General features: G+C 60.9%; 1 protein-coding gene across 2 annotated transcripts; it reads right to left on the bottom strand.

Annotated features, from left to right (window-relative positions):
* Positions 1 to 3,991: 3,991 nt before the first annotated feature.
* On the bottom strand, positions 3,992 to 27,745 carry TOLLIP (toll interacting protein). Of its 2 annotated transcripts, none has more exons than XM_012769550.3 (6): positions 27,536 to 27,745; positions 16,345 to 16,494; positions 15,280 to 15,462; positions 14,076 to 14,231; positions 12,929 to 13,019; positions 3,992 to 6,756 (listed from the first exon to the last, which is right to left on the bottom strand). In XM_012769550.3, the coding sequence occupies exons 1-6, from the start codon at positions 27,566 to 27,568 to the stop codon at positions 6,542 to 6,544; spliced, it is 828 nt and encodes a 275-aa protein (XP_012625004.1). In that variant the 5' UTR covers positions 27,569 to 27,745; the 3' UTR covers positions 3,992 to 6,541. The 2 variants fall into 2 exon arrangements, with proteins under 2 accessions (XP_012625004.1, XP_012625003.1); XM_012769549.3 differs by lacking the exon at positions 27,536 to 27,745 and adding an exon at positions 27,211 to 27,373.
* Between the last annotated feature and the right edge of the window lie 191 nt (positions 27,746 to 27,936).

Genomic DNA, 27,936 nt, shown 5'->3' with positions numbered 1-27,936 from the left:
ACAGGAAACAAGAAAGCGAGTCTGTCAAGCAGACAGATTCCGGAGCGGAAGATATTTGGGAGGCGCCAGCGGCAGAGGAGGCGCTGCTGGGGCCCAAGATCTTCCCTGCGGAAACGCCGCCAGCTCAGGAGAGCCAGCGTGCCCCCGTCGGCGGGCGCAACTGCAGGCGTTCAGGATTTGAGGACTCGGAGGCGGCTCCTAAAACCTCAGCATCTTCCCAAAGCGCCAGCGGGAGGAAGAGCGTGGCAGCAGGCGGTGTCCTCAGAACCATGGCACCGGCCCCCGACCGACCTCGGCAGGGGCGAGACTCGAGAGAGAAGAGACCCAGGCCCCGGGCGCTCAGGAGGAGGCAGGAGCGTTGTGAAGCTGCCGGAAAGACAAGGCGGACAGAGGAAGAGGGCGCTGGGCACGGGGACCAAGGCGCAGCCCAGGGACAGGGCTCCGGACACAGGTCCACACCTGCCAAGCTGACGCTCCAGAGAAGAGTGGTGACAAGGGCACTGTCCACACACCAGGCTGTCCCTGCCCAGACCCGTGTGAGCCACTCGCTGCAGAGCAAACACAGCCGCCAGTGGGGAAGCCAGCGCCCGGCACATCGTGTCCGTGTCCACGTGAGAAACGTGCCTCGCGGGAATCCGGGGGCCACGGGGTGCGTGGGCAGTCCCGCAGCTAGCGCTTCTGGTCTAATTTGAGAAAACCCTTCCGGGCCCGGATGGGGAGTCCTGTCTTCCGCACCGTTTCCCTAAGCTCTGCGGTTTTGCCTGCGCCTTTGCACTCTGCGTCCGCCAGAACTGGGTTCTGGACGCGGTACGAGGTCGGGATGGGGCTGCACCGTGTCTTGTGGGGCTGGAGGCTTTGCCCGCACCACGCAAAGTCCACCTGTCCCTGCCGGCCATCGGCGCGGCCTCTGCACCAGCGTGACCTCTACCGAGACCCTGTGCCTGGCCACGCACCCCGCCCCGCCCCCACACGGCCTCATGGACGGGGGCTCGGGCCGCTGCCGTCCCCTCCCCACACTCCGCTTTTCTTCGTCATCTTTCGGAAGAGTTCGGGGACAACTCTTACACGTGTGCCATCCGGCATTCCGCTGTGTTCAGTGGGAGGGAAGGGCGCCCTCCCAAGAGACCTGAGGCCGCAGAGGCATCACAGCTCCGCACGCGCCGAGGCTCCTCTGGAGGGCCGCGCCCGGCCTCCGCGCCTGCCCCCGTGAGTGTCCGCACCCCCAGCCCCCGGGAGAGGCCTCGGGGCTCTGCCCGCGCTGGCCAGCCCTGCGGCCCCATAGAGAGGGCGCAGGCTCGGCCAGCAGAGGATGGCGCGACCTGGACTCCCGGCCAGACGAGCGCCTCTCAGTCTTGGCTCCTGAAACGCCCACCCGGACACAGGGTCTGGTCCTGTCCTCCTGGACCCTGGGCCTGGCCCGCTGCCCCCGCCGGAAGGCTGGACCCAGACCGGGCCCAAAGCCAGGAGGAAGCCGGAGCTGATGACTCGAGAGGCACCGAGGGCCGTGGCGACAGGCCTGCTGCAGGCACAGCGGCTGCCTTGGCCGGGCCCTCCCGCCCCCATCGCGGAGCGTCCCAGGAAGCACCGTCCTGTCCCCCGCCCAGTGCTGGCGGCGGTGTTCGCGGCGACTCCGTGTGGCCGACTCCGGCGGGCGCTCGGCCTGGCCCCGCCATGCATCCCACATTTGCACCAGCCCCGGATATGCAAGTGGGCGCGACCTCGCCTTTCCCGTGTGCCTCCGTGGCTGAGCGTGGCCAGGGTGGCGCTGGTGGACACGCGGGTGGCGAGCCCTGGGGTCCAGCCGAGGCTGCTGTCTCTGCGGCCTCATGTCCTGCCCTTGGGGCCCTGATGCCCCCTCCCCTCGTGTGCCCCCAGCCCGCCGTGGGCCACCGTCCCCTGTGCAGGGCGCCAGGCATAGCACTAGCTGGGAGGGAAGCGGAGCCGGCTGTTTCCCCGACGTGGCCCCAGCGTGGACAGAAAACCACCACAGACAGCAGGGCACGCAGGGAGGGCGCACGGCACAGTCCTGAGCCCACAAGAGTCCCCCATGACTCAGCAGCAGGGGCCTGGCGTCGGGGTCTGCTTCTGGGGCCGTGACTGGCCCAGTATGGACGCCAGAGGCCTCCTGGGCGGGTTCCAAGACCCCGGCACCCACAACCAGAGGGCACATGGCGACAGGGCCCAGGACCCAGGACCCAGCCCCGTCTGGCCCCCAAGCAGGCTGCACTGCGCAAGCCGTCCCGCCCGACTGCAGACCCTCCTCCCGGGGTCCCGCCGTGCCCGCGGCTGCCCCTCAAGCCTAACCTGCGGCTGCAGCTAAGACGGAGGTTTGTCTCCCGACACTGACCCAGCGTCCGCCTCACTTCGGTCCCAATTTTAAGATCACTTCACTCCACGTTAAATACTGCTGGTTTTACGCAGTTCACTCAGCTTCACGTTCCCGAGGTCGCTACCATTCCTGGACCTGGGGGCGCAGCACTGCGCCAACTGTGGATGTCTCAGCCCCGTCCTCTGCCTCCCTCGCCCGTCCTCTGGAACCCGCCTGGTGTGTCCTTGGTCCCCGGCAGCTGCGCCTTCGTCTCATCCCACCTGTCCACGGGCCACTGAGACTCCGATTCCAAGGACGGCAGCTCCACCACGGGAGCTCCACCCTCCCGCTGGGCCCCCCTTGGCACGGGGCGTCAAACGCCCGCGCTGCGCTTTCTCTTGCTTAACCTTGCCGTCCAAGCAGGCGAGCGCCCGCTGCACTGTTTGCAGAGACGTCCTGCTCCCCTTGACCCTGCAGCGTGGGCGGCGCTGCCCGGCTGCCCCGGCCTGCACAAACATCTGTCACCAGGAGCACGCTGGGTGGCTTCTGTCCGAGGCCCGCGTCAACCACGCATTCCCTCCAGGGCTGCTCTGGACGACTCGCCGCTCCCTCCCCTTGAGGACTCCTGGGCCACAGGGAGCGTGAGGAGCATGGGCGCGGCGCCTTCTCATTGCACTGCCGGTGGGGGTCGTGCCCAGCACCCCAACTGGAGGGTCCCACTCTTGGGCGCAGGCCCCATCCCCGGCAGTGCCAGGCCCACCTGCCAGCAGCAGACGGACACCGGGACTCGGCTCTCTCTGCTCACCCGGCAATCCCTGCAGAGCTGCCCACGAGCGGCCACCGAGCCACGTCCTGGGACAGCCCTGGGCCCCACCCGAGGACGTGTGGCGCATGCATTCCCTTCACCCCAACCACCTGGGGACACCCCCCTCTCTTCCCACGAGCCCGGCTCTGCGTTTAGGGATGGGTGTCCATGTTCCTCCCAGCATCTCTGGTGTCTTGTCCTAGTTTTCCAGAAGTGTCCCTTGTTCCTTGGCCTTGCATCTAGTACTGACAGGCTTGACTTCTACCGGCTGTTCAGGGCAAAAAATATTCAGACTCACAGAGCTTGAGGCCGGAAGGTCACCGTGCGGTGGACTCACTGGCGGAACCACCACTCGGGGAGCTGCAAGAGCAGACACGGCGCAGCCGCGCCCAGTGCCAGGCGGGGGGGCAGGGCACGGTGGAGGCCGCGGCCCCGCAGCGGTTCTTACGTGAGTACTCGTTGCGGCCACAGAGAGAAAACGTCCCGCGTCTGCCAACGCCGCATCCAGGCCTGGGGCGGAGCAAGGGCTCGAGGGCCAGCGTGGTCACCAGGGGACATCACAGCTCCCGCCAGACCTCATGGAACAAGGAACGTGGGGCCACACTCTCACTCACCCCCAGTTCCCAGCAGGGAACCGCAGAGGGCTGGGGCCGAGGAGCCGCCCACCACGCCCAGACCCGCGCGGCCCTGCCGCAATCTAAACTAGAAAACAAGCGATTCTCACGCGTGGCATAAATACTCCAGCTTAGCGCTCTGCCTCTGCCGCTAGACCCCACCTTCCCCAGCCCTCTGACGGGCCTGTCGCCACGGAACTGCAGCCGACCGGTCCTGACCCCTGCGCACAGGAGCTAGGTCAAAAACACTCAGGACACACATAGTGAACTTCCCTTTAACAGACTTTATTTCTCTATTTTTATATGCATCATTTATTAAGTTAGAAACCTAAAAAGTAAAAATATATTTTACAATCAAGGAAAAAATCTGGACACTGGACCCCAATAAAATAACCAGAAACACAAAGCTCTGAGGATGGTTCCCGCCAACGCCTGCCACCTGCGGTGTCTGTGGGGGAGGGGCGGTGCCTCCAGGTGCCATGACAAGGCGTGACCTGCCCCACCCTCTGCTCTCCCATCACCACCGCAGCCCGGACGGACGGGACTCTCGCCAGGACTCCCTCAGCCCACAGGTGCACGCTGGGCTGGCTCCCGCCAACCGGCCTGGCTCAAGCGGAAGAAACGCAGCCAGGCCCCAGGCGCAGAGCTGGCCCGGCCCTGCTGCTTCCACTGGCCACCTGCGTCCTCAAACCCGGGAGCGGGAGCGGGAGAGGCCCCCGACACCTGTCTACGCTCAGGCCCCAGCCCAGCCTCGGCCTCCACTTTCGAGCTGACGAGCCTCCCTGGAGCGTGCAGACGCGGGCCGGGCGGAGACAGGACGGCGTGGGGAGGGACAGCCCTTTCCCTCGGTCCTGAACAAGCTACTTCAGGTAATGAACCTCGAAACAGGAAAACGGCACAAAATGAAGGAAAGAGGAATTTCACCTAACCAAAGGCCTTATAAACGTGATCTTTCTTTGCTCTGTTAAAAAAATAAAACGTTCATGAAAGAGAAAAACAAGAGGTGGCAGTAAGCACGGGGTCACCTTGAAACCATCGCTCTCCCTATAGCCAGCGCCGCCCCGGCACCCCCACCCTGGGGTCCCCGAGCTGCTGCGCCGGAGCCAGAGCGTCCTTTCGGGAGGCGCAGGCGAGGCGAGGCAAGCCAGCCTGGAGGCCTCCCAGCAACATTAAGGCAGAAACTGGTGTGGCGGCCAGGCCTGGGAACCGGCACCAACGCCCCCGAGCGGGCTCCAGTTCCATCCGTGCCGGGCCTGTCGATGTCACTGAATAAATAACCTAGAAAGTCACAGTCCTCCCGACACGTTCAACCTGCCTGCGAGGCAGCCGCCCACGGGCATGAGCCCCAGGCTGAGGCAGGCGGCTCCAGTGGTCGGCTCTGTCCAGGCGAGGGCCCAGGTCTGCCGACCGGCGCAGCCACCCTCCCTCGCCACGAGAGCAGAGCCCTGGCGGCCCCGCCACTGAAGCACAAATGGCACCTGGTGCCACCAGACCCCAGAACCTCCCGCAGGCTTACAAAAATAAATATTTATCAACAACGCATTTGACAAAAAGCACCCCCAACAGGAGGCACAAAAGCAGTATTTTCTAGCTGACACTAAAAACCTCTAATTTGGGGGGAAAAGACGGACCCTCGAGTACCAACTTCCTCATCCTACGTCCTCTGCAGAACCCCGAGGGCCAGCGTCCGCCTTCCGTCTGAGCAGCAGGCTGACGCCCACTGGCTGGAGCAGACACGGGAGAGAAACACCAGCAGCTGCAGGTTAATGCGAACCAGCGACATCGCAGACATGAACAATGCACACGGGTTCAATGGTGTGAGTATTATTTAAAGTGCATTCATCACTTTTGATAAATTTCTCAGATTTCTGATTTTCACAGCCAGGTGTCACCCACTGTCCTGCAACCCAAGATGCCACGCGTGGTGACGGGTGGTCAGGGGCAGGCAGGGCACCTGCAGGCCCTGAAAGGTCTCAGCGTGCTGACATTCGCCAGATTCCACTCCTCTCCCGGACGGACCCACGACGCCAGGCGCCTGTGCGGCCGTCAGCGGCAGAGCCAGGCCCTTTGGCAGACACGCAGCAGGCGCGTCGGCGACCTGCCACCCGAACCTCGGCTCTGCGGAAGAGGGAGGACACCCCGGGGCGGCAGGAGCAGGGCAGGGGAGACAGGCGGGTGAGCACGCCCGGCCTCGGGGCCGTCTGGCCTGTGCGCGTCCCGAGTTCCCAGGGCGGCACACGGGCGAGGCAAGCCGGGAGAGGCGGGTCCTGCGGCTGCTGGCAGGAGGCTGCCCTGGCCCAGGTCGCCCGGACCAGATGCGGGCGGGGCCCAGGTAAACAGCGCCCAGGAAGGACGTGAGTGTCATCTTGGCAGCTCTAAAAATAATTCCGAGTCAGTGTGGATGGATCTGTGTGCCTCAAATAACAGGTCTACCTCAACTAAGCCGAATAACTAAATGCTGTGGATGGGGTGGGAAGGGGGCAGCAAGCTCCACACCCTGGGGGGCCAGCCACTTCCTACAACAAGAACGTTTCCCTGAACAGCGGGAGAAGGGGAGACTCCGCCCCCAAGCGACAGGAAAGGAAGTTGCGCCAAGCGCCACAGCCCCGCCCCGCCTCCAACACCAGAGCAGGGGAGACACCCGCCCTCCAGGGCCGAACCCACAGCATCCCAGGCAGGGTGGACGGGTGACACAGAGGTCCAGGGGGCTACGGGGTCTTTCACTGGGATCTTGTGGGGACGGTGTTCCCTGGGGAACCCCTGGGTTGGCAAGTCCAGAGCGCCTTTGGCAGCAGGTGGCAGGCGGCGGCAGGTCTAGGACTCCTCGCCCATCTGCAGCAGCGAGTTGATGGCGGCGTCCCTGTTCCCCCGCTGGGCCTCCAGCACGGACCGGATCACATCCCTGTCCATGTTGGGGAACATGTCCTGGATGGCTTTCAGGTCCTCCTCGCTGCAGCGCGGCTGGGCGCTCACGGCTGGCGGCGGCACCGCCACGGGCACCATGCCAGGGCTGCACACGGCGGGCATTCCTGGAAGCAGAAGATCGAGTCTGGTGAAAACGCAGAGTCTCACCACAGCGCGGTGCTAACGGAAACAGGCAGCGCCTGCTACTGGCAGCCTCGCAGGAGACGCCACCTTAGCTCCCCCGAGACACGGAACCTGCGAGACACCGTGAAACTGGTGACCTGAACCCAGCCCAGGCTCTCGCGGAGAGAACGGGGCGGGCGGGGATGCATGCTCCAGCGCACATGAAAATGCACTTCACTCAACTCTCACTCGCGCCTGTTTTGTGACAATACAGTCACTGGGTCAGGCCAGGGTGAACCCAGGTGCCCAGCCGTCTGGATCCAAGACCCCGTGGGCTGGCCCGAGACGTCACTGACTGAAGCCACCGTCCGCCTGAGCAAGAGCCACACACTGTGCTTGCCCCCAACACCTGCTCTTCCTTCGGCAGACACCAAAGCACGCACCGCAGACTGGCAATGTGTCACGTAACCGTCACTGGTGGGAAAGACAGGCCCCGGCTGGCACAAAACACCTCCGTGAAGCTGCACCCACGTCCACGATGAACACAACACACGTCTCAACAAAACCACCTGGGGAAATGCTCACAAAAACTCGAGGCAGGCGGTGGCAGGGGTGGCTCCCGGCCTCGCCGTGAGGCGCGGAGAGCAGACCAGGACAGTGACTCAGGGCAGCACAGGGGCAGCAAGGAAGAATCTCCCTCCTGGCACCGCTGCCCGAGACAGGCCTGAGCGAAGGAGGTGGCGGCCAGGCTGAGGACTCACACATCACAGAGTCCTGCCTTGACGCCAACAAGTCACAGAAGCCTGACAAGTCATTCAGGCTCTCACCTTCAAAAGCACGCTCTTCCCAACAGGCCCCCAGGAGAGCTGGAGTGATAATTTTAGGACATAATTGTTTTTTGTTTCTAAATCTGAAAGGCTGTGAAGGCAGAACTCTATCTTTAACACTGGCCTAAATCGAATTGGCAACAAGGCCCTAAGAGGCGCTGGAACGGGCTGAGCTTGGCTGCAGGAGCGCAGTGGGAGCGAGGAGCAGGGCTCACGCGAGCCCCAGCACATCCTGCTCACACCACGCAGCCCGGATGGGGCACCGTCCCCAACCCCTCCCAGGCAAAGCACTTTCCGTCACACCTGACACGTGTGTTGTCCCCGCCATCCTGAGACAGCTATGAGTGTGGCGGGCTGGGGCTGGCTGGGGACGCTTTCGGGAACACAGGACAAGGAGCTCCAGAGCCTTGGTGGACCCCAAAGTCCCCAGGGACTGGGCAGAGCAGAGCCCAGACCCCCGTGGCAGCCCTGGCCCTGCCTGGCACACGCACTTACAGGGCAGACGTGTTGCACACAGAAAAGCCACGTCCCCTCCTGTGGCAGGAGACAGCTCGAGGACGCTCACGCCATGGGGACCGTGGTGGGCACACATTGTCACACTCGGGTTCTCGACGCTCAGACAGTACGTCGCCCGGGAAACCAAAGTGCGTAACCTGCCATCCACAGAGCGCCCGTGCGCGAAGGCCACGGCACGCAGAGCAGGCATAGCACCCGGGTCAGCAGGGGACCGGCCGCCACGCGGGCCACAGCTGGTGGGGGACAGACACTCCGGGGCGCTGGCTATGCCGCCACGCGGACGTGCTCCGCAGTCCTCTCTGTCCCGACCACACGAGGGCAGCGCGTCCGAGAGTGCGGCTTTGCTTTCCATCTGCTAGGATGTCGGCGCTGCCGCCGGGCCAGCTCCACAGAACTGAGGGGCCGCGCACAGAGACCACGGCCAAGGGACGGGGGGGGGGGGGGGGGGGGGGCGCACGGCCCGAGGGAGACGCTGAAGCTCAGCCACGGCGGCAACCGCACACCAGCGAGCACAAGCACGCCGGTGTCCCCGCGGCCAGGCCGTGAGCCGTGGGAACCCACGCCTTCCGTCAGCTCTCACACTGCAGACAGGACGCAGAGCAGCAATTCACAGGGTCAGGAAAACCGGATGGGGCGACTCTTCCCCCAGGATGGATGGCAAGTGGCCAGGCCCTTCCGTCGCCGCGCCTTCCACTGCCTTGTGCTGTTCCGGCCACTGACACGCAGGTGCCAGCTCAGCCTCAGACGTCCTCGAGGCCCAGAGGGGCTGCCGAGGCTCCCCCAGGGCAGACTCGCTGCTCCCTCCCTCACCCAGCACGCACAGGCGGGACGCGTGGCTCTTCCATGTGACCCACAGGCACAGCGCTGCTCCCCCCCGAGGCTCACAGCCTCCTCCAGGACAGCCACGCTGGGGGCAACCAAAGCAACCCCGGCCTGGCGGTGGCTGCAGCCCAGGCGTCCCTCCTCAGCCCAGGGACAGCCGGCCCCTTGGACAGCGCTTGGAAGCCAGCGGCACCTGACCTTCGCCAAGCTGGCCTCTCCCTTTCCCGCTGCAGTTCCCAGCGCAGAGCCACAGCCTCATGGAGTCACACGCTCTTCAGACGCTTCGTGCTCAGATGTTTCTCTAAGGTTAAAAACCCTGCTATAACCTTATGATGCCCATCAACTAATCATGTGAAATCTGCTAAAACCTAATGACTTCAGCCATCAAGATGATCCTTCATTTTAAACAGCCCTAACTCACCCTCTCTCTCCAAGCCACGGTTCATGGCTTGGCAGCTTTGACATGTGCTGGTGTTTTCTGTCCTGACCTCATTCCCTCGTGCGGCCACGTTTCATCTCTCCCCACTTCTGGGAGAAGCAGAGGGGAAGCTGGGAGACGCGCTGGCGCACTCGCCAGTCACCCTGGCGGGGGACTCTGTCTCTGACTCAGCAGAGGACGGTTCTCTGAGGGCACAGCCAGCTCGCGGCCCTCGGCCTTCAGCGTGTGTCCCGTGGGGACCGCGTCCACCAAGCACGTGGTGAGCCCTGAGTCCCTGTGCCACCCCGGCCGTGCCCGGCGGCTCACCCTACCCTCCTCCTGCAGGACGCCACCCGCACTCGCCAACAGCCCGTTCCCACGCACGCACCCCGCACAGCCCACCGCGCCGTGCAGCAGAGCAGCGGAGGAAGCGCAAGCTCAGGGCTCCACAGCTTGAAACACAGCATGAGGTGACTCAGGGAAAGTTAGAGCACTGTATTTTCAAGAAGGCAGGTGAGGAACAAAATGCTTCAGGAAACCTGCACTTTGAGATTCAGCTTTTGAGAGAAAAAATCCCTAGTTCAAGTCCACCGCTCTCACCGCCTCCGACCTCCCTGACGGGAAAAGCCGCATTGGCCAGTCTCCACACGGTCCCTGCCGACCACACCCTCCCTGGCGCGTCTGCGGGATGCTTCCGGGAGGGCGGCGCTGCCACTGCACACACTCGGGAATTGTGTCAGAGGGGAAACGAGGCCATCGTTCAGTGAAGTGGGTGCTTTGCTAACACTCACGACAAACACTGCTCAGATAATGAAGCAATTCTCTAGTGCCGGGGCCCTGTTTCCTGCAAGAAACGGCTAGTTCCAGGGTTGAGCCAGGAGACCACAGGTGAGCCCGGGCTCCCGCGGTGCCAGAGGGGCTCCCTCTGGCCGAACCTTGGTAATTGAGTGATAAACAAACATCAGAACAGATGACAACCTGTGGGATAAAACAGGAAGCCGAGAGCCCGCACTGCCAGGGGGTCTGGAAGGAAGCAGGATACCTGCGGGGTCCTGAAGTGTCTCCTGCACCAGACGCCAATCGGTTGTTGCGAGGGGCAAGAAAAGCAGCGCTTCCCCGCAGAGCAGCGGGACGGAGCCTGCTGTGGGCATGGACAAGGGACACCTCCGGACTGGGGTGGACAGCAGAGCCCTGCCGGATCCCCAGCCCGAGTGCTCCCGAGCGAGGCGGGGCCTGCTCCAGGCGGAGGGGACACGGCCACAGAGGACAACAGGGACCTGGCGGCTGCCACCCAGCAACACCCAGACGGGTCTGCGCAGCTGACGGTGCCACTGCGCCAACATCGTGCGGATTTGGACGGCCGTCCCGGGCAGGGTGATCTGGCTCGCAGGGAGGGGGGACATGTGCTCCAGGATGGGGCGCAGGGGGCGCCCGGTGAGCAAGAATTCCCAAAGGTCCCAGCAAAACATTTTTATCTCCTATGCAGCTTTTCTATGAGACTGTTTCAAAACTTAAAAATGGACATCAAAAGGGCATTTCGAAGTCTCGTCCAGCCTTTCCTAAAATAAACAGGTACTTATAGAGAGAGTGAAAGAGAAAGAGGAGAAAAAGATTAAACAGGTCCGTGTATTTTCCATCTGATTTGAAAGCTGACTTTCCACCCGGTACAGGTGCCTGTGGTGGATGGAGCCGTGTCCGGAGAAGGTGCCACTTCCTAACCCAGCGCCCACCTGAGACCTCACTTGCAAACGCATTCTCTGCAGATGGAACCAAGGCAGAGTGAGGCCGAGACAAAGCAAGGTGGGCCCCCGTCCGCTGACCGTGTCCTAAGAGGACCCTCACGCACACAGGAGAGAAGGTGTGGGACGCAGGCAGCCGTGTCAGAGGTCAGAGCTGGAGCCCTGCGGCCACCTGGCAGGATGGCCCGGCCCAGCACTGCCAAGACGAGGCAGAGCCCCCCAGAGCCCTCGGGGCGCGGCGCTGCGGCAGCTCCACCTGGATCGGGCCTCAGGGGCTGGGGGCTGCCTGATGTCACGAGCCCGTCCGAGCAGCGCTGCTGCGGCTGACCTCAGAGGGCCTCCGCGGGAAGGACCCCAGCACCGCAGGGCAGCTCCGGGGAGACGGCACAACCCCGGTCACCGCACGTCACAGCTCAGCAAGGGCCCTTGGTTCTTTCATTGTTTAAACTTCTCTGCTGCAATGGAAACGCTTTCTTTGCGTTTGGTCAGATGCCTCCTTTGACTCTTCGAACACGGTATAGCCACTTTAACGCTCTGGGTCATCCTGAGTCACTTTCTATCAGCTGGTCTGTCCCCAACTGTGGGTACACGTGCCGGTCTCTGCCGGACCCTGGCTGCTAACGGACTCCAGACTCCACAGAGGCCACCGCGCAACAGCAGACGCTCGCGAGTCCGCACTGTCCCCTGAAGAGTGGAGGCTGCTGGTCCCCAGGTGCATCCTCACAGGCGGACAGCACAGAGCTCGCCAAGCCCGTCTCCTCCCTCCGCCTGGGCTGGGTTCCAGGCCCGTCACAGTGGGTCTAGGGTGAGGTTCCGACTCCAGAGGTGGCCCCCACGTCCCCACTGGACACTGGTGTGACAGGGTGTTGATGAGGCCTCTCCACTCGTCTGGGCCAGACTCCAGCATCCATGCTGCTTGGCTGACCCGTCCTGCCCTACCCCACAGCCACCCCAGAGCTCGAGCAGCTGGGGCTTCACCACACACACGTCTCCAACGCCCAGCCCGTGACCCAGCCACTGCCACAGCCTGGCCTCCAGCCCCTACTGCCTCGGACAGAGGGCCCCCTGCTGCGCCTGTCCCACTCTGGCTCCCCGCACCCAGGCAGAGACTCTGGCCCCCACTGCCTCGGACAGAGGGCCCCCTGCTGCACCTGTCCCACTCTGGCTCCCCGCACCCTGGCAGAGACTCCGGCCCCCACCGCCTTGGACAGAGTGCCCCCTGCTGCGCCTGGCCCACTCCGGCTCCCCACACCCACGCAGAGACTGTCTCAGGCAGAGACCCGGGTGACCACAGGCTCACCCCAAGTGTCTCTTCTCCCAGGGGCCTGCTGGTCAACATGTGGCCCACCGCTGTGGCTGCTATGGCTATTAGTGGTAGGGCCAGGGAAGTGCCTGCTGCTGCCATGGCCACAGTGCGGGTCAGCCCGGAGCTGACGTGGGGTCTGAAAATGCAACCACGTGAAAAGCCACTCCCGCTGGGCTGTGAGCACAGACTGCCAGCTCAGACAGGCAGACACACACGCACAACCGACGTGAGCAGCAGTCTGCTCCGCCTGACGGGAACAGGGCCTTCCAGCGCAGAGCTTGGGCTCCACGATCGATGCCCAGAAATCACATTTCTACAGCTCGGAAAATCTCAGCTCACGTTGCGTGTGCCAACAGTCCAAGAAAACAGACTCTGCTTTCCACACACGTATAAAACATTCAAACGTCACACCAGCCTCCCCTGCTTTTACAAAGACCTTTCTGAAATGTCAGGGTATGCACTCGGTGCTAAGCTGCACCGAACGCCTGCGCTGCGGCTGAGTCCCTCCCCTCCTCCCGACCCTGCCCCTGCAGGGGCGGGACCCACCTGCGATGGGCACGTAGCCGACACCCTGCTGGTACACGGTCGGCATCAGCACCACCGGCTGGGGCGGCATCACCATGGTGGCCGGCAGCAACTGAAACACATGGAAGAACACGCCACACGTCAAAGCCTTGTCACCCAGCTGCACCACTGCCATCCCAGCCGTGAGCCGGACATGGGGCCTGGGAGCGCAGAGCCCCTGCACAGACGCCCGGCCGCTCGCCTCGGCGCCCACCCGCCCTGAGCTCGGGGACCTGGGCTGGAAGGTGCTGCCAGAGCCCGGGCATGACCAAGCGCACATGGAGTGAGGAAGCGCCTCCGAGTGCAGTCCTCAGGGTCTGCCTGGTGAGACACGTCAGCACTTGCGTCACTCACAACAATCTCAGACCTCAGTCCAAAAAAGGTTAACTGCAAGTGCGCTGCTTGAGTGTAACAATGTTTTGTAATCATATAAAAGAGTCTATTAAAGGTGCGTAACGGCATTCTTGAGGGATTGCACTCACATCCGGGATATGTTCTAGAACATCACGGCATCGCCAATCACGCGGCCGCGCTCCAGGCCAGCGCAGCACGAGACCTTGCCCCACTGCACAGGGAGCCGGAGGCAGCAGCCTGCACGCGGGAGCTGCCACTGGACGGGCCGCCGGCACACACAGGCCGCTCATACACCTCTCGACTGCCGTATTTGCTTGAAATGTTTTACAGTAAAAAATTAAAATAACACTAATTTTTAAAAAAACTCCTAGGTGATACAAAGGACGTGGTACCAGTTCCCCTAACCTGCTCCCTGATCCCCCGGGAGCTGTAGGGGCCCAAGGACAGACTCATAGAAGCTGCCCCTGCCCGGCACGGCACGGCCTCCGATTTACAGGCCAGAAGGCAGCAGCCCTCATGTGTCCCCGAGGAGACGCTGGGCCACTGTGAGGCCAGTAGCGGCCCTGTGGGGAGGGGCCCGCCTGGCACAGAGCCCAGAATAGCAGGCACGCGGTGGCCACCTGCATCTTGGCCCTGGCAGGCGACACAGCCCCACCCAAGGGCGGCGGGGGGGAGGGGGGGCAGCCAAGTATACCTGAAGTGGGACCGCCTCAAAGGGCGGCCGTCTCAGGGACATGACCAGCGTCCCAACCACCCGCCCGAGGCCGAGGCTCACCGAGTACGACATGACGAGGTTGATCATGCCCTCCTTGTCGTCGCCCTGCCTCCCGCTCAGGCAGTACCACTTGTCCTCCACCGCGCCCTCCTGCTTCAGGGACTCGGGGATGGTGACGTGGGTCCAGGCGATGCGGTCGTCCATGGAGAAGGCGCGCTGCAGAGACAATAGGGAAGGTGTCTGCTACGTCCCAACCCACGCCCCGTCCCCGAAGCAGGAGCTCTGCCTTCCCACCACCCCTCCATCCAGGACCCCTCAGTCTCCCGCTCGTCCCAGAATGGCCCCCCCACCAGTTCCCCATTAACGAGACCCCCAGACACCTCCAGGGCTGAGCTAGTGAGGGCATCGATGGTGGTAGTGAATGGTGAAGGGGCTTCCCTGCCTTCCGACCACCAGGATGGGCAGGGCTGGCCCTGAGGACAGAGCCCCCGCTGTTGTCCTCGTCCAGTCGTGGTTCAAGGACACCAGCTGCTCCTTCTTCACCCTGGGGCCCGACCCCTAATCCTCTGGCCGCCCCCTATGCCAGCCCCAAAGCAGGGTGGGCACAGACGGAAAGCAGGAGGACCTGCCCTGCTGCCCACACCAACCCCACGCTCCCCACACTCCTGATCCTTGAGGACCGAGGGGAGGAACCAGAAGGGCAGGGCAGGGGCACAGGCCGTGCCACCTGCTGGCCCGGCTGCCCCACGCCCCCTCCGGCTCTCGGGCAGTGCTCCAGGCACGAGGTGCTGACCAGCTGCACAAGAGGCTCGCTGCGTCCATCTGCACTTCCAGCTCTTCCTCAGGAGCCCCCTGAACGCTGCAGCGCACAGCCACCAACGCGGCTCAGGACGCTCAGGGGACACTACCAGTGGCTACTGAGACTCGGCCACCAAGAACACTCACGGCCAGCAATGCAGCCGCACACACTTGGGACTCAGGCTCTGGCGAGCAGTGACCACCTGGTGGTGCTGCTGGTGGGACACAGGTCCATACTCTGTCCCCAGAGGGTCCTGTGTGTCATCCTGGTGGCATCCCACATGCGAGGCTGCGGAAGGAGCTGGGCGCTATCCTTTCCAAATCCCTCAGGGGAAAGCAGGACCCTGTCTCCTGCCCACTAGAGTGCCAGGTGGGGGCCACCTCACAGGTGGCTGGCAGCCTACACAGACTGCAGGGACCTATTCCGACCCCACGGGTGGCCTCTGCGGCAGTGGGCGTCCCTCACCTCATCGAAGATCTCGAGGTAGAAGGAGTCCACGCCCGGAGGCACAGTGCAGTGGATGACCTTATTCCAGCGAGGGTTCTTGGCACCGTTGTGGGCCGTGGGCGTCTCGTACACCGCGTAGCCCAGGCGCAGTCGGCAGTAGGGGTCCATGCGGGTCATGCCGTAATTCTTGGCCAACTTCGCCTGAAAGGAAGCCAACGTCAGGAACAGGAGGCACTAACCCCCAGAAAGGAACACGAGCGCCCGCCTGGGCTACGGTGTCCTCAAGCCGCTCAAGGGCTTTGGTTTCCAGAAGGTGGAACTGCCACTGCTGAGCAGGGGATTTTGGGGCGGACACGAGAGCTCCATTGCGGCAAAAGGAGTCTGACGGGCCCGCTGGGTGCCCAGGGAGTCTGCACCTGGGAATCTGGGGTAGAGCTGAGTGGCTGGCTCAGGCCAGAGCCAGTGCACACGGTGTTCATACCCGCAGGGCTGCAGGGCCATCAAACCTGGGCATGTGGGCAAAGATGGGGGGAAGGTGGAGGACAGGCCCCCTTGGCACCCCATCGGAGGCAGAAGGCAGGAGAGGTGGACGGGGCACCACATGTGGCCCAGCAGCTGAGGGAAGCGGCTCCACTCAGAGAGGAGAGGAGACCACAGGCCGAGGCCCCAGGTCAGGAGACGGACGTTTCCCATCACCGCAGAAGGCCAGGTGGGTGTGTGCAGGGTGCAGGCTGGCTGCCACGGCGGGCTCTCAGGCTCACGAGAGAACGGGAGCGGCCAGAGGGTGGGCAGTGCCAACGCCATCACCAAGGCCCGGCCAGCCCTGGCACTCGGCCTGCGGTTACCAGGCCCCTGCAGGAGGTGGCCGGGAGGCCCCCAAGTCACTATCGTGATTTTAATTATTCTTGTCAGAGCCTGGAGTGATCAATATTTTTCACACATATCATTTTTCAACATCAGACACATTTCAAGAAAAGCTGGACTCAGAAAAAGTTCCGTTTGTCCACGTAGGAAATGAGGCCTAAACGCCGAAATCCTCCCATACCCCCGCCGCCCTGGCAGGAAGGAGGGAGGGACACCCACCTGCACCACGGTGACGTTGAGGCGGCCCACGGCGCCCACCGCCCCTCCGTACTGCAGCTGCTGGGCGGCCTGCGCGTCCAGCTGGATCTGCTGCTGCTGCTGCGTGGGCGTGATGCGCAGGAAGTCCTGCGGCAGCTCCCCGATGTACACCTGCGGGCGGGGAAGGCGGCGTCAGCAGGGTGCAGAGCGGGAGAGCCCGGCCCGCTCCAACCGCTTCCTGACCCAGCTGCGGTGGACGTCTCAGCCTGTTTCTCCCTCCGTGATGTGAGGGCCCCGAGGCCGTGGGGCCAGCCCAGGCTGCGCAGCGCAGGTGCGAGTCCTCACTGTGCGCGGGCCAGAGCCCCCGGGGGATCCAACTAAAGACAGGTTCTCATCCCAAAGGCGGCCTGTCAGGTAGCGACCTGGCCCTTTTCAAAGGTCTCACGCGCTCCATGGCCAGCGTCCCTGACCCTTCTCTCCTGCGCTGCCACAACTGGGGCCAGCAGACAGCAAGTCACGTGGTCAAACAACTGAACAAGATGAAATCTGAACCTTGAACCTAACATTAATTGGAAAACCCTCTGCCAATATACCTCAAACATTTCTACATCAAACAGTTCAAATTCAGAAATTCCCTAAAAGAAAACAAGTAAATAGATCTAAAACGAAACCCTTGAAAGACCTCCCCAGTCTGCGTTCTGCAGGTGCCCCCGCCCCGTGCGCCAGTGCACCAGCCCTGGTGAGAGAGGGCCGGGCTGCGGGCGGGGGAGACAGGCCCCTCAGAGACCCGATGGAAACCAGAGCGTGTCACACACACGTCTGGGACAGTGCACTTGCTGAAAGCCGTGGCAGGGAGCCCTGGGGACGCCCAGGCTCCTGCAGCACCCTGACTGCCTGCTGCACAGATCAGACCCTGCACCTGCCTGGGATGTGGGCTCCCAATGGCACGGTGCCAGGCAGGGTTCCAGAATGTTCTGCAATTTGTTGAGCTCCGTACCCATTGTGCTCTGGTCACCTTTCATTTTAAAGGTCCTTGGAAGGGTCTAGGGCCTGGAGAACACCCGACCCCATTGGAGCTCCAGAAGCAACGGGACCGAAGGAAGAGGCCTGGGCAGCTCCACATGCTCTCAGACGCCAAGGCCAGGGACTCTCGTGGGACACACCACCTCCGCACCCGCCTGAGCAGCCAGCGTGCTGTTCCCACCGTCCTGTCCTATCCTGTCCTAAAAGGTCGCCCTTCCCCATGCGTGACCCCATCTCTGCCCAGTCGGCGGAGCGTCCCAGGTGGGTTCGGCAGCTCACCCCTGCACCTCACGCCTCCGGCACCGGCTGGGCCAGGAGGACCTGATGAACAGTTCCTGCTGGGAAGCAGCAGGCCCCTGTGAGGACCGCGGTTGCCAGGTGGAGGCTCAGGCCGCCTCTCCTGGGCCAGCCCCTCCAGAGGCGTGTTGCGCAGGTTTCCACCAAGCCCTGGAATAGCCCCGAGGGCCCCATGGCACAGACACCAAGCACCTGTTCCTGTCAGCGCACGGAAACACCAGGGCAAAGACCCTTCCCCCACCTCCCCAGGGTTCACAGCCCAGAACTCTTGCCGGGACACTGGCCCCAGAGCAACACTACCCCCCATCCCGCAGGGCCTGGCACGGCCCCTCCGGGTATCACGAGCTCTGCCTGCTCACCACAACGGAGTGTCCTGCAGAAACAGACTCGGGTGACAAGTTCTTGGGATTAGCGTTCCCAGCGAAACTCTGAAGCATATATCTGAGAAACAGCTGCCTGCTCATACCCCACAGCAGCTCTAGGGACATGGCAGGGACAGAACCACACCCTGCAGACAGACGGGCAAGCACGTGTCCCCATGTCCCCTCTGCCAGCAGAAGAGGGAAGCGGCCAGGAACAGGGTGTGGGCCGTCGGGGTCATTGACGGGGTCAGGGGTCCTTCCAGTCCATCCTCGGGAGCGACATCTAGAGCTGGCCCCCTGCCGCCACATCTACCCAGGTTTTCACTCTAGACAGTGGGATCGGTTTTTCATGGGAGAAAATTAAACTATATCGGAGGTCAAATGATCTAGTGTTATTCTTAAACAAGGATTTAACCCAAAAATTTCAAACACGACGGGTTTTAACAACATAAATTAAGAGTGCGAGCGGAATGTGACGGGGGAGGAGAGTGGGCTTGCTGTGGAGAGGGCAGGCGGACACCAGCGCAGCCAGGGACCAACGCCAACACCACGGAGCGAGTCCCACGGACACCCCGCCCGAGACGGGACCACGTGGAGGACACCTCACCCCGGGGGTCTTCTTCCCCAAAACCCACACTCCCGCTGAGGGACATTCGACAAAATCCCCGACTGGTGCTCCTCAGACGGTCACGGGCCCAAAACAGGGAGCCCCAGGTGGAGGAGACGTCTCAAAGAGGAGGTGGCGAGACAGGCCGGGAGGGCCTGGGACGGGACGGAGAGCGAGAAACCCAACTGAAACCCGGAGTCCACGGCCGGTGCCCGGGTCAGAGTCCAGGTGGGAGCCACTCGTGGTGACGGGAACGCCAACGGGGAAACGGCTGAGGGACACACAGGGACTCTGTGCCATCTTGGAAACTCCTCTATGAAACATAAAATTATTACAGAATTCAAAATGTATTAGAAGAAATTTCAATTTAACCTAGAGACAGAGACAGGAGAGAGAAGCTGCAGTAGTTCTCTGGGGCTGCTGCGGCCCCGCCGCACTCTCAGCGGAGCCTTCCAGGCCTTCTCGGCACCACCACCAGCAAAGCGAGTGAGCGTGTCAAAGCTACGGGAGTCCAGGAGCCACAGTGAACCGCGTCATTTCAGGGATGAGCCTGCAGCCACCAATAAACACGCACTTTTTAATGTATTTTTAAAATTCAGAGATAGTCCTAAAATTCATTTTTGTTGTGTTATTTAGAGAAAACGTTTGAAGGGTCACTTGAAAATATGTGTTTTATCCTGATTCAAAGCCTTGGGAATATAGAAATAAAAATGCTTAATATTGATACATAACAGGTCCTGTTTTTAATATGATTTACTTAACTGTGTAACATGGACACACTGAGTTCGACAGCAACAGATAACGTTCAACGCCTGCGTGAAGACCCGACGGCCTGCAAGTGTGGGGTGCTGGCTGCTGGCCAGACTCTGCTCTGCCGGCCCGGCGCGGGCCCTCCGGAGCCGCGCAGCCGCGGGGAGCAGCAAGGCTCTCCTGTGCCTCACCCACGGGGACCCCAGTGCTGGAGGCAGAGGGAGGTGAGGCGCCACCCACTGTGTAAAACCGAAAGGAGGTTTGTGTACAAAAATTCTGGAAGAATTTCCAAGAATGGACCTCAGGGGGAGGGAGGCAGGGAAGCTTTAGTTTTAATTTATTTATACTTTTACATTCTGACAGTTATTTTAAAAAACAATTTTTTTTACCACATACATGAAATACATTAGGGAAAAAAAGACATGCAGCTCTCTGGGTTTTAACTTCTCTTAACACAAAAGCTGCTTTTATAAATATTAGTCTATTTAGACACAGTTCGAAAATGTAACTTAGTATTTACTAGAATCACTGGTTCTTCCACTCCACGTAGGGCTCCCAGAGACGATCACAATGAAAGCTCCAACCGACACCCACCCTCCTAGCTGGGGCCAGTCCTGCCCCAGCACAGTGACCTTTTCCATCATGAAAGAAGAGATTTGCAAAATTCACTTCTATTTAAAATAATTTCCCTTCAAGTCCAAATTTTAGTTTTGGCACAGAAATAGAGTCTTAATTATTCTTCCCTATTCATGTACTGCGTGTGGTCACTCCCAAGCTGAACGCCGTTTAAGCGCCCGCTGTGCATATTCCTGCCAGTAGTGAGTTTCCAGCGGAAAGCTCTGCCCTGCCACCCAGACCCCTCACCTCCTCGAGGACCAGGCAGCAGCGACCGCCCTCTTCCTCAGTGCGCGGGGTCGCTCATGCTTACCCAAGAGTAACATCTCCCCAGTTAGCAGCAAAAAGCAACCACAAAATCACGTCCTGGAGCTCCTCGGCCATCAGCTGCTGGCTGTCACCTTCTCCCCTCACAGCAGCAGCACCAGGAGGCTGGACCCGTCTCTGACCCTGCAGCCCCCACCACCCGAAACCCACCTCCATCAGGCGCCTGCCCTCGAGCTCCACCACGGCCTCCAGGCCCACGACGCGTTCCATAAACAACCCCTGAGCGAACAAGCAGATCGCACAGGTGTGCACTCGGCAGGTCCAGAGCCATCCCGCCACCCGGGCCCAGAGTGCCTGGCCCTCTCGCTCCCCCACCAGTGTGGACAGTCGCCCGGTACCCCGTTCCCCTCAGGAGCCGGCCTCTACTTACCTTCCTGCCATGGGGCTTTGGGAAGCTCAGCTCTCTCTCCCCTTCAGTCACCCGCCCTCCCTCTTGGCAACGCAGACACGACAGGCACCTCCAGACCACGATGCTGGGTGACCCCCCAACCCTGCCTAGGTCTCTACGTATACACGAGAACTTTGTGTGAGGAAGACTGGAAGGCCACAGTGCTAAAATTAACGCGTGTGTGTTGAAGAGAGCTGAAAGATAAAATGACAGAGCACAGTCCCCAAAGTTTAGAATATAAAAGTTGACCAAAGAACAAGAGACTTTAAATGCAGTCCCCCACCAGGAATTCCACGGCACACAGCCTCACATCCCAAGCACCAGGAGTGAAGACAGAACCCTATCCTCATTCAAACAAAACAAAAACCAGCCAAGCAACAGGCCCAGGGGGGGCAGAGTACCAGAGACGGACAGGGTGTGACAAGGCAGGCCTAGCAAGGTGCTGGCGTCAAAGCCCAGGTGCCTGCAGATGCCTGCCAATGCCACTGTGTGCCAGAGACTTCCACAGCAAGAGCTGGGGGAAATCGCTGCTCTTGTCGCACTCGAATTTAATGAGAGAAGACACGCAGACGTCGCCTGCCAATGCCACTGTGTGCTGGAGACTTCCACAGCAAGAGCTGGGGGAAATCGCTGCTCTTATGGCACTCACATTTAATGAGAAGACACGCAGACATATCAGTAAATCAAACCACGTGTCAAAGGCAGTAAGTGCTATATACACCTGTGAGGCCACGTCAGGCAGTGGCAGTCAGGCAGTGGCAGCGCTGTACTCTGCCCAGGGCAGCGGCGGCCTGAGTAAGAAGTGCCACCTGGGCAGGACCTGAGTGACAAGGTGTCAGCCCCGCAGGCCCTGGGAGAGTGACTCAGGGTTGGGAAATGCTTGCACAGCAGGCCCAACCGGGAGCCTGTCTGGTGGGTCACGGGATAGCAGGGAGGTGGCATGGCTGGAACGGAGGAGTGAGGGAGGGGAACAGGAGGTCAAGGGGATGGAGGACCAGAGACCAGGAGTGATGGGAGGTCAGGAGCCAGGCAGGTGAGGGCAGGGGGGCTGGGCACCTGACTGCAGGTGTAAGCGAAGGCCAGCCCATACAACGAGAGACCCAACCAGCGAAGGTGGCAGTGACGTGGCTGAGCAGGGGCCACAGGAGACTGCGACCCTGGACATGCTCTGCCTGGCGGACACAGAGACAAGGTCGTCTCAAGGCTCCTGGCCTGAGCTACGTGAAGGAAGGAGCTGCTGCCACAGGGGATGGGAGACAGGTGGGTGGGGAGGAGGACCTGCCCACCTGCAGCATTCAGCCCACTCCGAGGGAGACATCAAGGAGCTGCTGGCCGTGTGTGTCTGGACTTCAGGAAAGAGGCGGGAGGAGACAGAGCCACTGTCGTTGGTGGGGGGGACACAAGTGAGACCCCGGAGGGACTGAGCATGGACAGAAGAGGGGAGGAGAAGCCGGCCGAGGGCAGCAGCACACCCTGTCGGAGCCAAGCGGAGACTGAGCCATAAGGGAGGGTTTGCTGCCTCCTGTGCCCACTGCTGGGGCAGTTCTCGGGGGCTGGGAGCTCACTGTGGGGCTTTCTAAACAGGACAGCAGCCACTACCAGCCCCCTCAAACCTCCTCCACAGTCTCCCGGTTCCCAGCCCTGGGGGTCTTCCACCTACGGCTGGCACAGTGGCCCCTCCTGTGGTCCTCAGCAACCACACAACCGCCCTGCACCCCAACTCCAGCACACGACTGGTGCTGACACCAAGAACAGAGATGCAAACGGCACGAGCAGAACTTCCAGGCGGGACCAGCCAGGAGCAGCAGCCGAGTCTCCCGAGGAATGGGAAGGACCAGCAGCGCTCCAGTTCACGGCACTTCCCACACATCACGCACTGCGCAGCACCAACTCGCCCACACACAGCCCCGAAGGGCTCGCTAAGGGGTGACACTGGGGCCAGGGAGGATAGGCAATCGGCCCCAGTTGGAGAGCCATCACCACCGTTAAAATCACCACTAAAATCTCAACGAAGAGTTCAGGGGAAGGTGACGAAAAGCCGCAGCCTGGCAGACAGGCCAGAAGCAGCGCTGAGGACCCAGCGAGGAGACGGGGCAGGAAGCACAGAAGAGGAGAAAGGAGCGTCTGTGCAGGGCGGAAAAGCAACCGGGCCAAGGGTGCCACGCATCGTAAAAGTGCCTTTCAGGAAAGGGAGGGAAGCCAGTTACAAGCAAAAACTAGGTTTTTCACCAAAGAAAATGAGTTTTCCACCCTAAAAGATGACCCGGAGGCAAAAACAAGGATCCCAGCGGAAGGTCTGAAACGCCAGACGCAGTAAGAACAGAGCAGCAAACGTGCGTGAATCCACACACGCTGCGGCTGAACAAGGTCACTCTCCGGTGGCTGCACAGCAGGAGCCGCACACAACACACGGCACCTCAGCCGGCAGGGGCGACCCGGGGTGCGGCTGAGGGCTCTGTATCGGTCAGGGGACAGCAAATACGATTCACTTCGGACGGAACCTGCTAAGTCTGCGTATTAAAACGTCTGCGGCAACTCCTAAGAGAACAGAAATACACTACATATTTTCCAAGTCAGTAGAGAATAAACAATTGAATTCTAAAACATTATCTTTAGTAAGTCAGAAATAAGGCAAACAGAGAAAAAGAAACAAGTAGGACAAATAAAAGCACAAAAGCAATGGTTAAAAAATAAGCACATATGTATGTGCAGACGTGCAGAAGTCTGTAACTAGAAACTATGTAGTATGTTCCCATCGAAAGGCCCAGACCTGTAGGTTTCACTTTTTAAGAGTCCAGCTACATGCTGTAGATGACACACCTATCTTAAATATAAACATTTAGAAAAATGTAAAGATAAAGAATGGAAAAAAAAATTAGGCAGGTGTTCTTTAAAAGAAAGCTAAAGCCGCCACACTAGTGTCAGAACAAAGGGGAATGGCTTTCATTCTTTCCAGAACACCGCTGGGTCCCCACACAGTGACAAAGTTCTGATGCACAGGAAGAGGCAGCGATTCTAAACTTGTGCTCACTACTGACCTGGCCGAAAGAATCCAGAGCAAACGTTCCCAGGGACCCAGCATAAAGGAGTAGTGACCAGCCGGCAGCACCACGCCTTGCACTCAGGACCCAGGCCAAGTGCGCCCACCGAAGTCCACCCACCTGAGGGCCAGTCTACGTGAGTGAGCAGAGGAAGGAGACACAGAGGATATATGGAAATCGTAGGTTCTTCATGATACTTGAAAAACCGAAGGCCAACACAAACCTAAAAAGAAAACCGGTTCCGTCCTCTGATGACGGGAAGTTAGAGGGAAGATCAAGCATCTCGCCTGCCCTTCCTTCCTTGGGGCATCTCTGCACAACCAGGCAGCACCAGCTGGTGGGAAAGCTTGTCTCTACGGACAGTCCCGGTTAAATGCGGAACAAATGATTAAATTCAAAAGCTGCCCTCTGCCACCCCTCATGAAGCCACTGATTCAGCCACAACTATCAAGGAAGTGAAGGGTGACTAGCAGGGCAGAACGGCCCCCAAGGGAGAAGCCATGAACAGGCAGGGCCAGGCTGCCTCCACCGGGACCTGCTGGTCACTGGCATCTGCATCAGCAGGACAAGGAGTCAGGATCAGCCTGAACTCACCTGGCATCGACACACCCACGAGGGAGGACTGCCGAAAATGCTGCCCTGCCCCTGTCCCTGTCCCGGGCTGTGCCTCCCGGCTGGCAGGCACCACTGTGGTTTCAGGCAGTCTCCTGAAAGGCCCCCGAGCTCTCACATGGAAGGCAGGGCCCACACATTACTCCATGTAGGGACCGGGTATGGTGGAATGGGTAGAAAGAGTAATGCCAAATACTGGCATTTTTCAAAAGTGATACAAACACAGCATAGGGTTGTGGCATCCCTTCATGGCTATTCTAGGAAAAACGCTATCCTGAAGATACAAACACTGCATCTCCTGAAAGTGAGAATCACATCAGCTCTGGAGGGAAAAATCGAAAATTTCTTTCAGAACAATCCAGCTGGTTTTACCCTGCCCTCTCCACACCCCACTCCCAGGCCCCCGTGAGAGGGCCCTCTGCTCCTTCACAGCCCACAGACTTGTTGTCACCCTCAGCACTAGTGGGAGGCAACGGCCAGCCCACAGTCACAGCTGCCCCAAGCCCCAGTCCAGACCCAGGACCCTGGGCCAGCTCAGCCCTGCCAGGGGCGGACACTCAGCGGCACTGCCTGCCAGGCCTAGCGCTTACCCAACAGCACCTCTGTCAGCACTGGCCATGTCACGGCTGCTTGGGGCTTGAAAGCCCAGCACCCTGTTGATCCTGTACCACCACGGCTCCACGAGGCCACAGAAAAGGAGTGACAAAACAAGCATCATGTCAGCACACTCTGAGAAAGTGACAGTTGCACTCCACTCCAGTACCTGGCCAGCAGTCTCTCCGAGTACAAGCTGATCCACGGGGAAGCAGGCCAGGGAAGGAGGGTACTGTACAGGGCGTGCGCCAGGCAACACATTGCAGGCAGGGTGTGCGGACCAGATCGCCACCAGGGCCAAGTCCAGCCCTCTGCATGCAGCCCAGGGCACCCAACCTCCCTCCTCTCCCCTCCATCTTCGGACCCTGCCTGCTTCTGCTTTCAACATGTCCCCTTCCCTGCCTCCCCCACCTCTGTTCCTCCTTCAGGTTCAGGTTAGGTATTACTCCCTCACCCTGCGTCCAGCCCAGGTCACGCCACCCATGACAAACTGTCTCAGCACCTAACACTGGGTTAAGACCACAGATCTGATGGCGACTGTCACCACATGGTGTACCTGTGCTGTCCTGCTTCCTCTGCTATCCTACAAGATCCTGATGGCAGGAACTAGCCTACACAGGGCTATAGCAACTAGCCTATATAGGGCTATAGGAACTAGCCCTAAATATCGTGGTCAGTAATGCTGGCTGAAAAAGTCACAGGTACTCCAAAAGGTACTTGGGCCCTGGTCACTGACAACACCTTCTTGGAGCCCCTGACAGCCCTGATCCAGAGCCAGTGTGGCTGCTTGTTTACAGGTCCACGGGGCTCCCCTAAAACACTTGTCCACACATGCCGTAACGTCCGGCTAAGTTATACCCAGAACACAGCCCACGAAACGCCACATGGAAAGTCTGACAAATGTCAGTACACTACACCACAGACCCTACATGCTTGAACATTATCTGACATGCCCAATCACCCATGGCAGTGTAAACTGCACGTTGTCATGGTGTCGGGTGACCGTTTCGCTCAGTGACAGGAAGACCTAACTGGTACTGTCTGCTCAGCTTGTGCTCGACATCACAGGAATTCAAACTCAGTCCCACAGCCTGGTCAGGTTCCAGATGAGGGTGGGTTCCCAGGAGGTGAAGGACACCTCCCAGATCACATGAGGAGGAAGAGGCCATCTGCCTGGCCGCTGTGCCACTGCTCTCCAGAAGGGGACAAAGATGGGAGCCTGTGGGATCCCCTGCATCTAATCTCGGTCAGCCAGTTGGGTGGAAGAGAGAAAGTGCTGACACTATCCAGCTGCTGTAGTTCATGCTGCTGGACTAAAGGTGGAGCCGCAACCACCAGCACGAAGCGGCCAAGTCTCCACACTTCGGTGTGACCAGACATGAGTCTGGTGAGCCTCAGAAAAACTATCTGTGCACAACGGGGCTTCTAACAAAACATGGGGTGCATTTTAATCTCAGAAAAATCGTTTTATGCCAAGAATTCTCCTCTCATCAGGAAAAACACCACCAAGACTTGTCAATATGCGGTTTTAAGGGTGAGGAAAGCCCTTGTAACCATAGTACTTCAACCATGTTCAGGAATGGACTTCCCGACTAAAGGGACACAGCAGTATCATGTCACCTACGGCTCGTTGTGAACCGCTGTTGATAACATCGTGAACCACTTCACTACAGTGACAATCTGCCCCAGCCCAGTCTCAGCGAGCAAGTAGGCCACTGAGGCCAGGAGCCGGTCCAGAGTCAGTCTACACCAGCTCTCCTGCACAGTGACGCTACAGAAGTGTGAGAGGCAACACTCAGAAGGAGAAACTCGAAGATGGTAGGACTCTTTCAAGTTCTTGGCTGCTATCCTCTCATTTGCAAATGAAGAAACTGAGGCTCTGAACAGTGGCCACTAACCGGGGACACAGCTGGGCTCAAAAGCTGATCATTATTGCCCTGGCTCTGTGTGAGAAAGAGGGAACTGCCTCCTTATATGGGATGGACTAGGATGTGGGGCCCCCTCCATCAGGGGATCCTCCTCCACTTGGCGGACTCACCAGGGCCCAGAGGACCCTCCTCCACCTGGCGGACTCACCCGGGCCGAAGGGGATCCTCCTGCACCTGGGGGCCCACTCGGGGCGCAGGAGACCCCCCTTCCATCCAGCGGGCCCACCCAGGGCGCAAGGGATCCTCCTGTACCTGGGGGCCCACTCGGGGCGCAGGAGACCCCCCTTCCATCCAGGGGGCCCACCCGGGGCGCAGGGGATCCTCCGCCACCTGGAGGACTCACCCGGGGCCCAGAGGATCCGCCTCCACCTGGGGGCCCACCCAGGACGCAGGGGGCCTCCTCCATCCAGGGGTCTTTAAGGTGTGCGCTCCTCCATCTGGGGGCCCACCCGGGGCCTGGGCCCTGTCTCTCAGGACGGCCTCCCCCCCGCTCTGCCCCGAGGCGGGAGGGAGCCCGAGCCTGGCCCAGCGCCGCTCACGTCCGCCAGGCCCGCCACCCCAGCGCTAGCCGCCGCGGCCGCGGGAAGGAGCCGGCCCAAGGCCCCGCCTGCCGCCGCCGTCGCCGCCACAGGTCGCCGCCCCCGCCCGACCTCGCCCGGAGGGCTCACCGGACCGCGCTGAGTGCTGACAGTGGTCGCCATGGTGCTGCGGCCGCCCCCGCGCCCCGCCGACCCGAGAGAGGCCAGACGAGCCCTCACGCCCCGCGGGAGCCTGCGACGCCAACGGTCGTCACCGCGAGGCCGCCGCCGCCACAGTCAGCTGACGGCCACCGCGCTCCGCCCCCGACTCCGCCCACTGCGCAGGCGCCACGCCCGGCACCGCCCCTTCCGGTTCCCTCGCGCACGCGTGCTGCTGGCTCGAGCAGGGCCCCGCCCCCGAGAGGGCGCCTGCGCAGTCGCTCTCTGCTGGAGCCCGGCGGCCCCGCGAAATGGCTCCCGCCGTGTGCGTCTGCGCATGCCCAGGCTCAGCCACCCTGCGCCTGCGCTGTGGGGACGGTCCGGACTGGGCC

The sequence above is a fragment of the Microcebus murinus genome, chromosome 4 (assembly GCF_040939455.1).
Source record: "Microcebus murinus isolate Inina chromosome 4, M.murinus_Inina_mat1.0, whole genome shotgun sequence".
Classification (NCBI taxonomy): domain Eukaryota; kingdom Metazoa; phylum Chordata; class Mammalia; order Primates; family Cheirogaleidae; genus Microcebus; species Microcebus murinus.
This window is presented reverse-complemented; position numbering and strand designations above follow the sequence as displayed.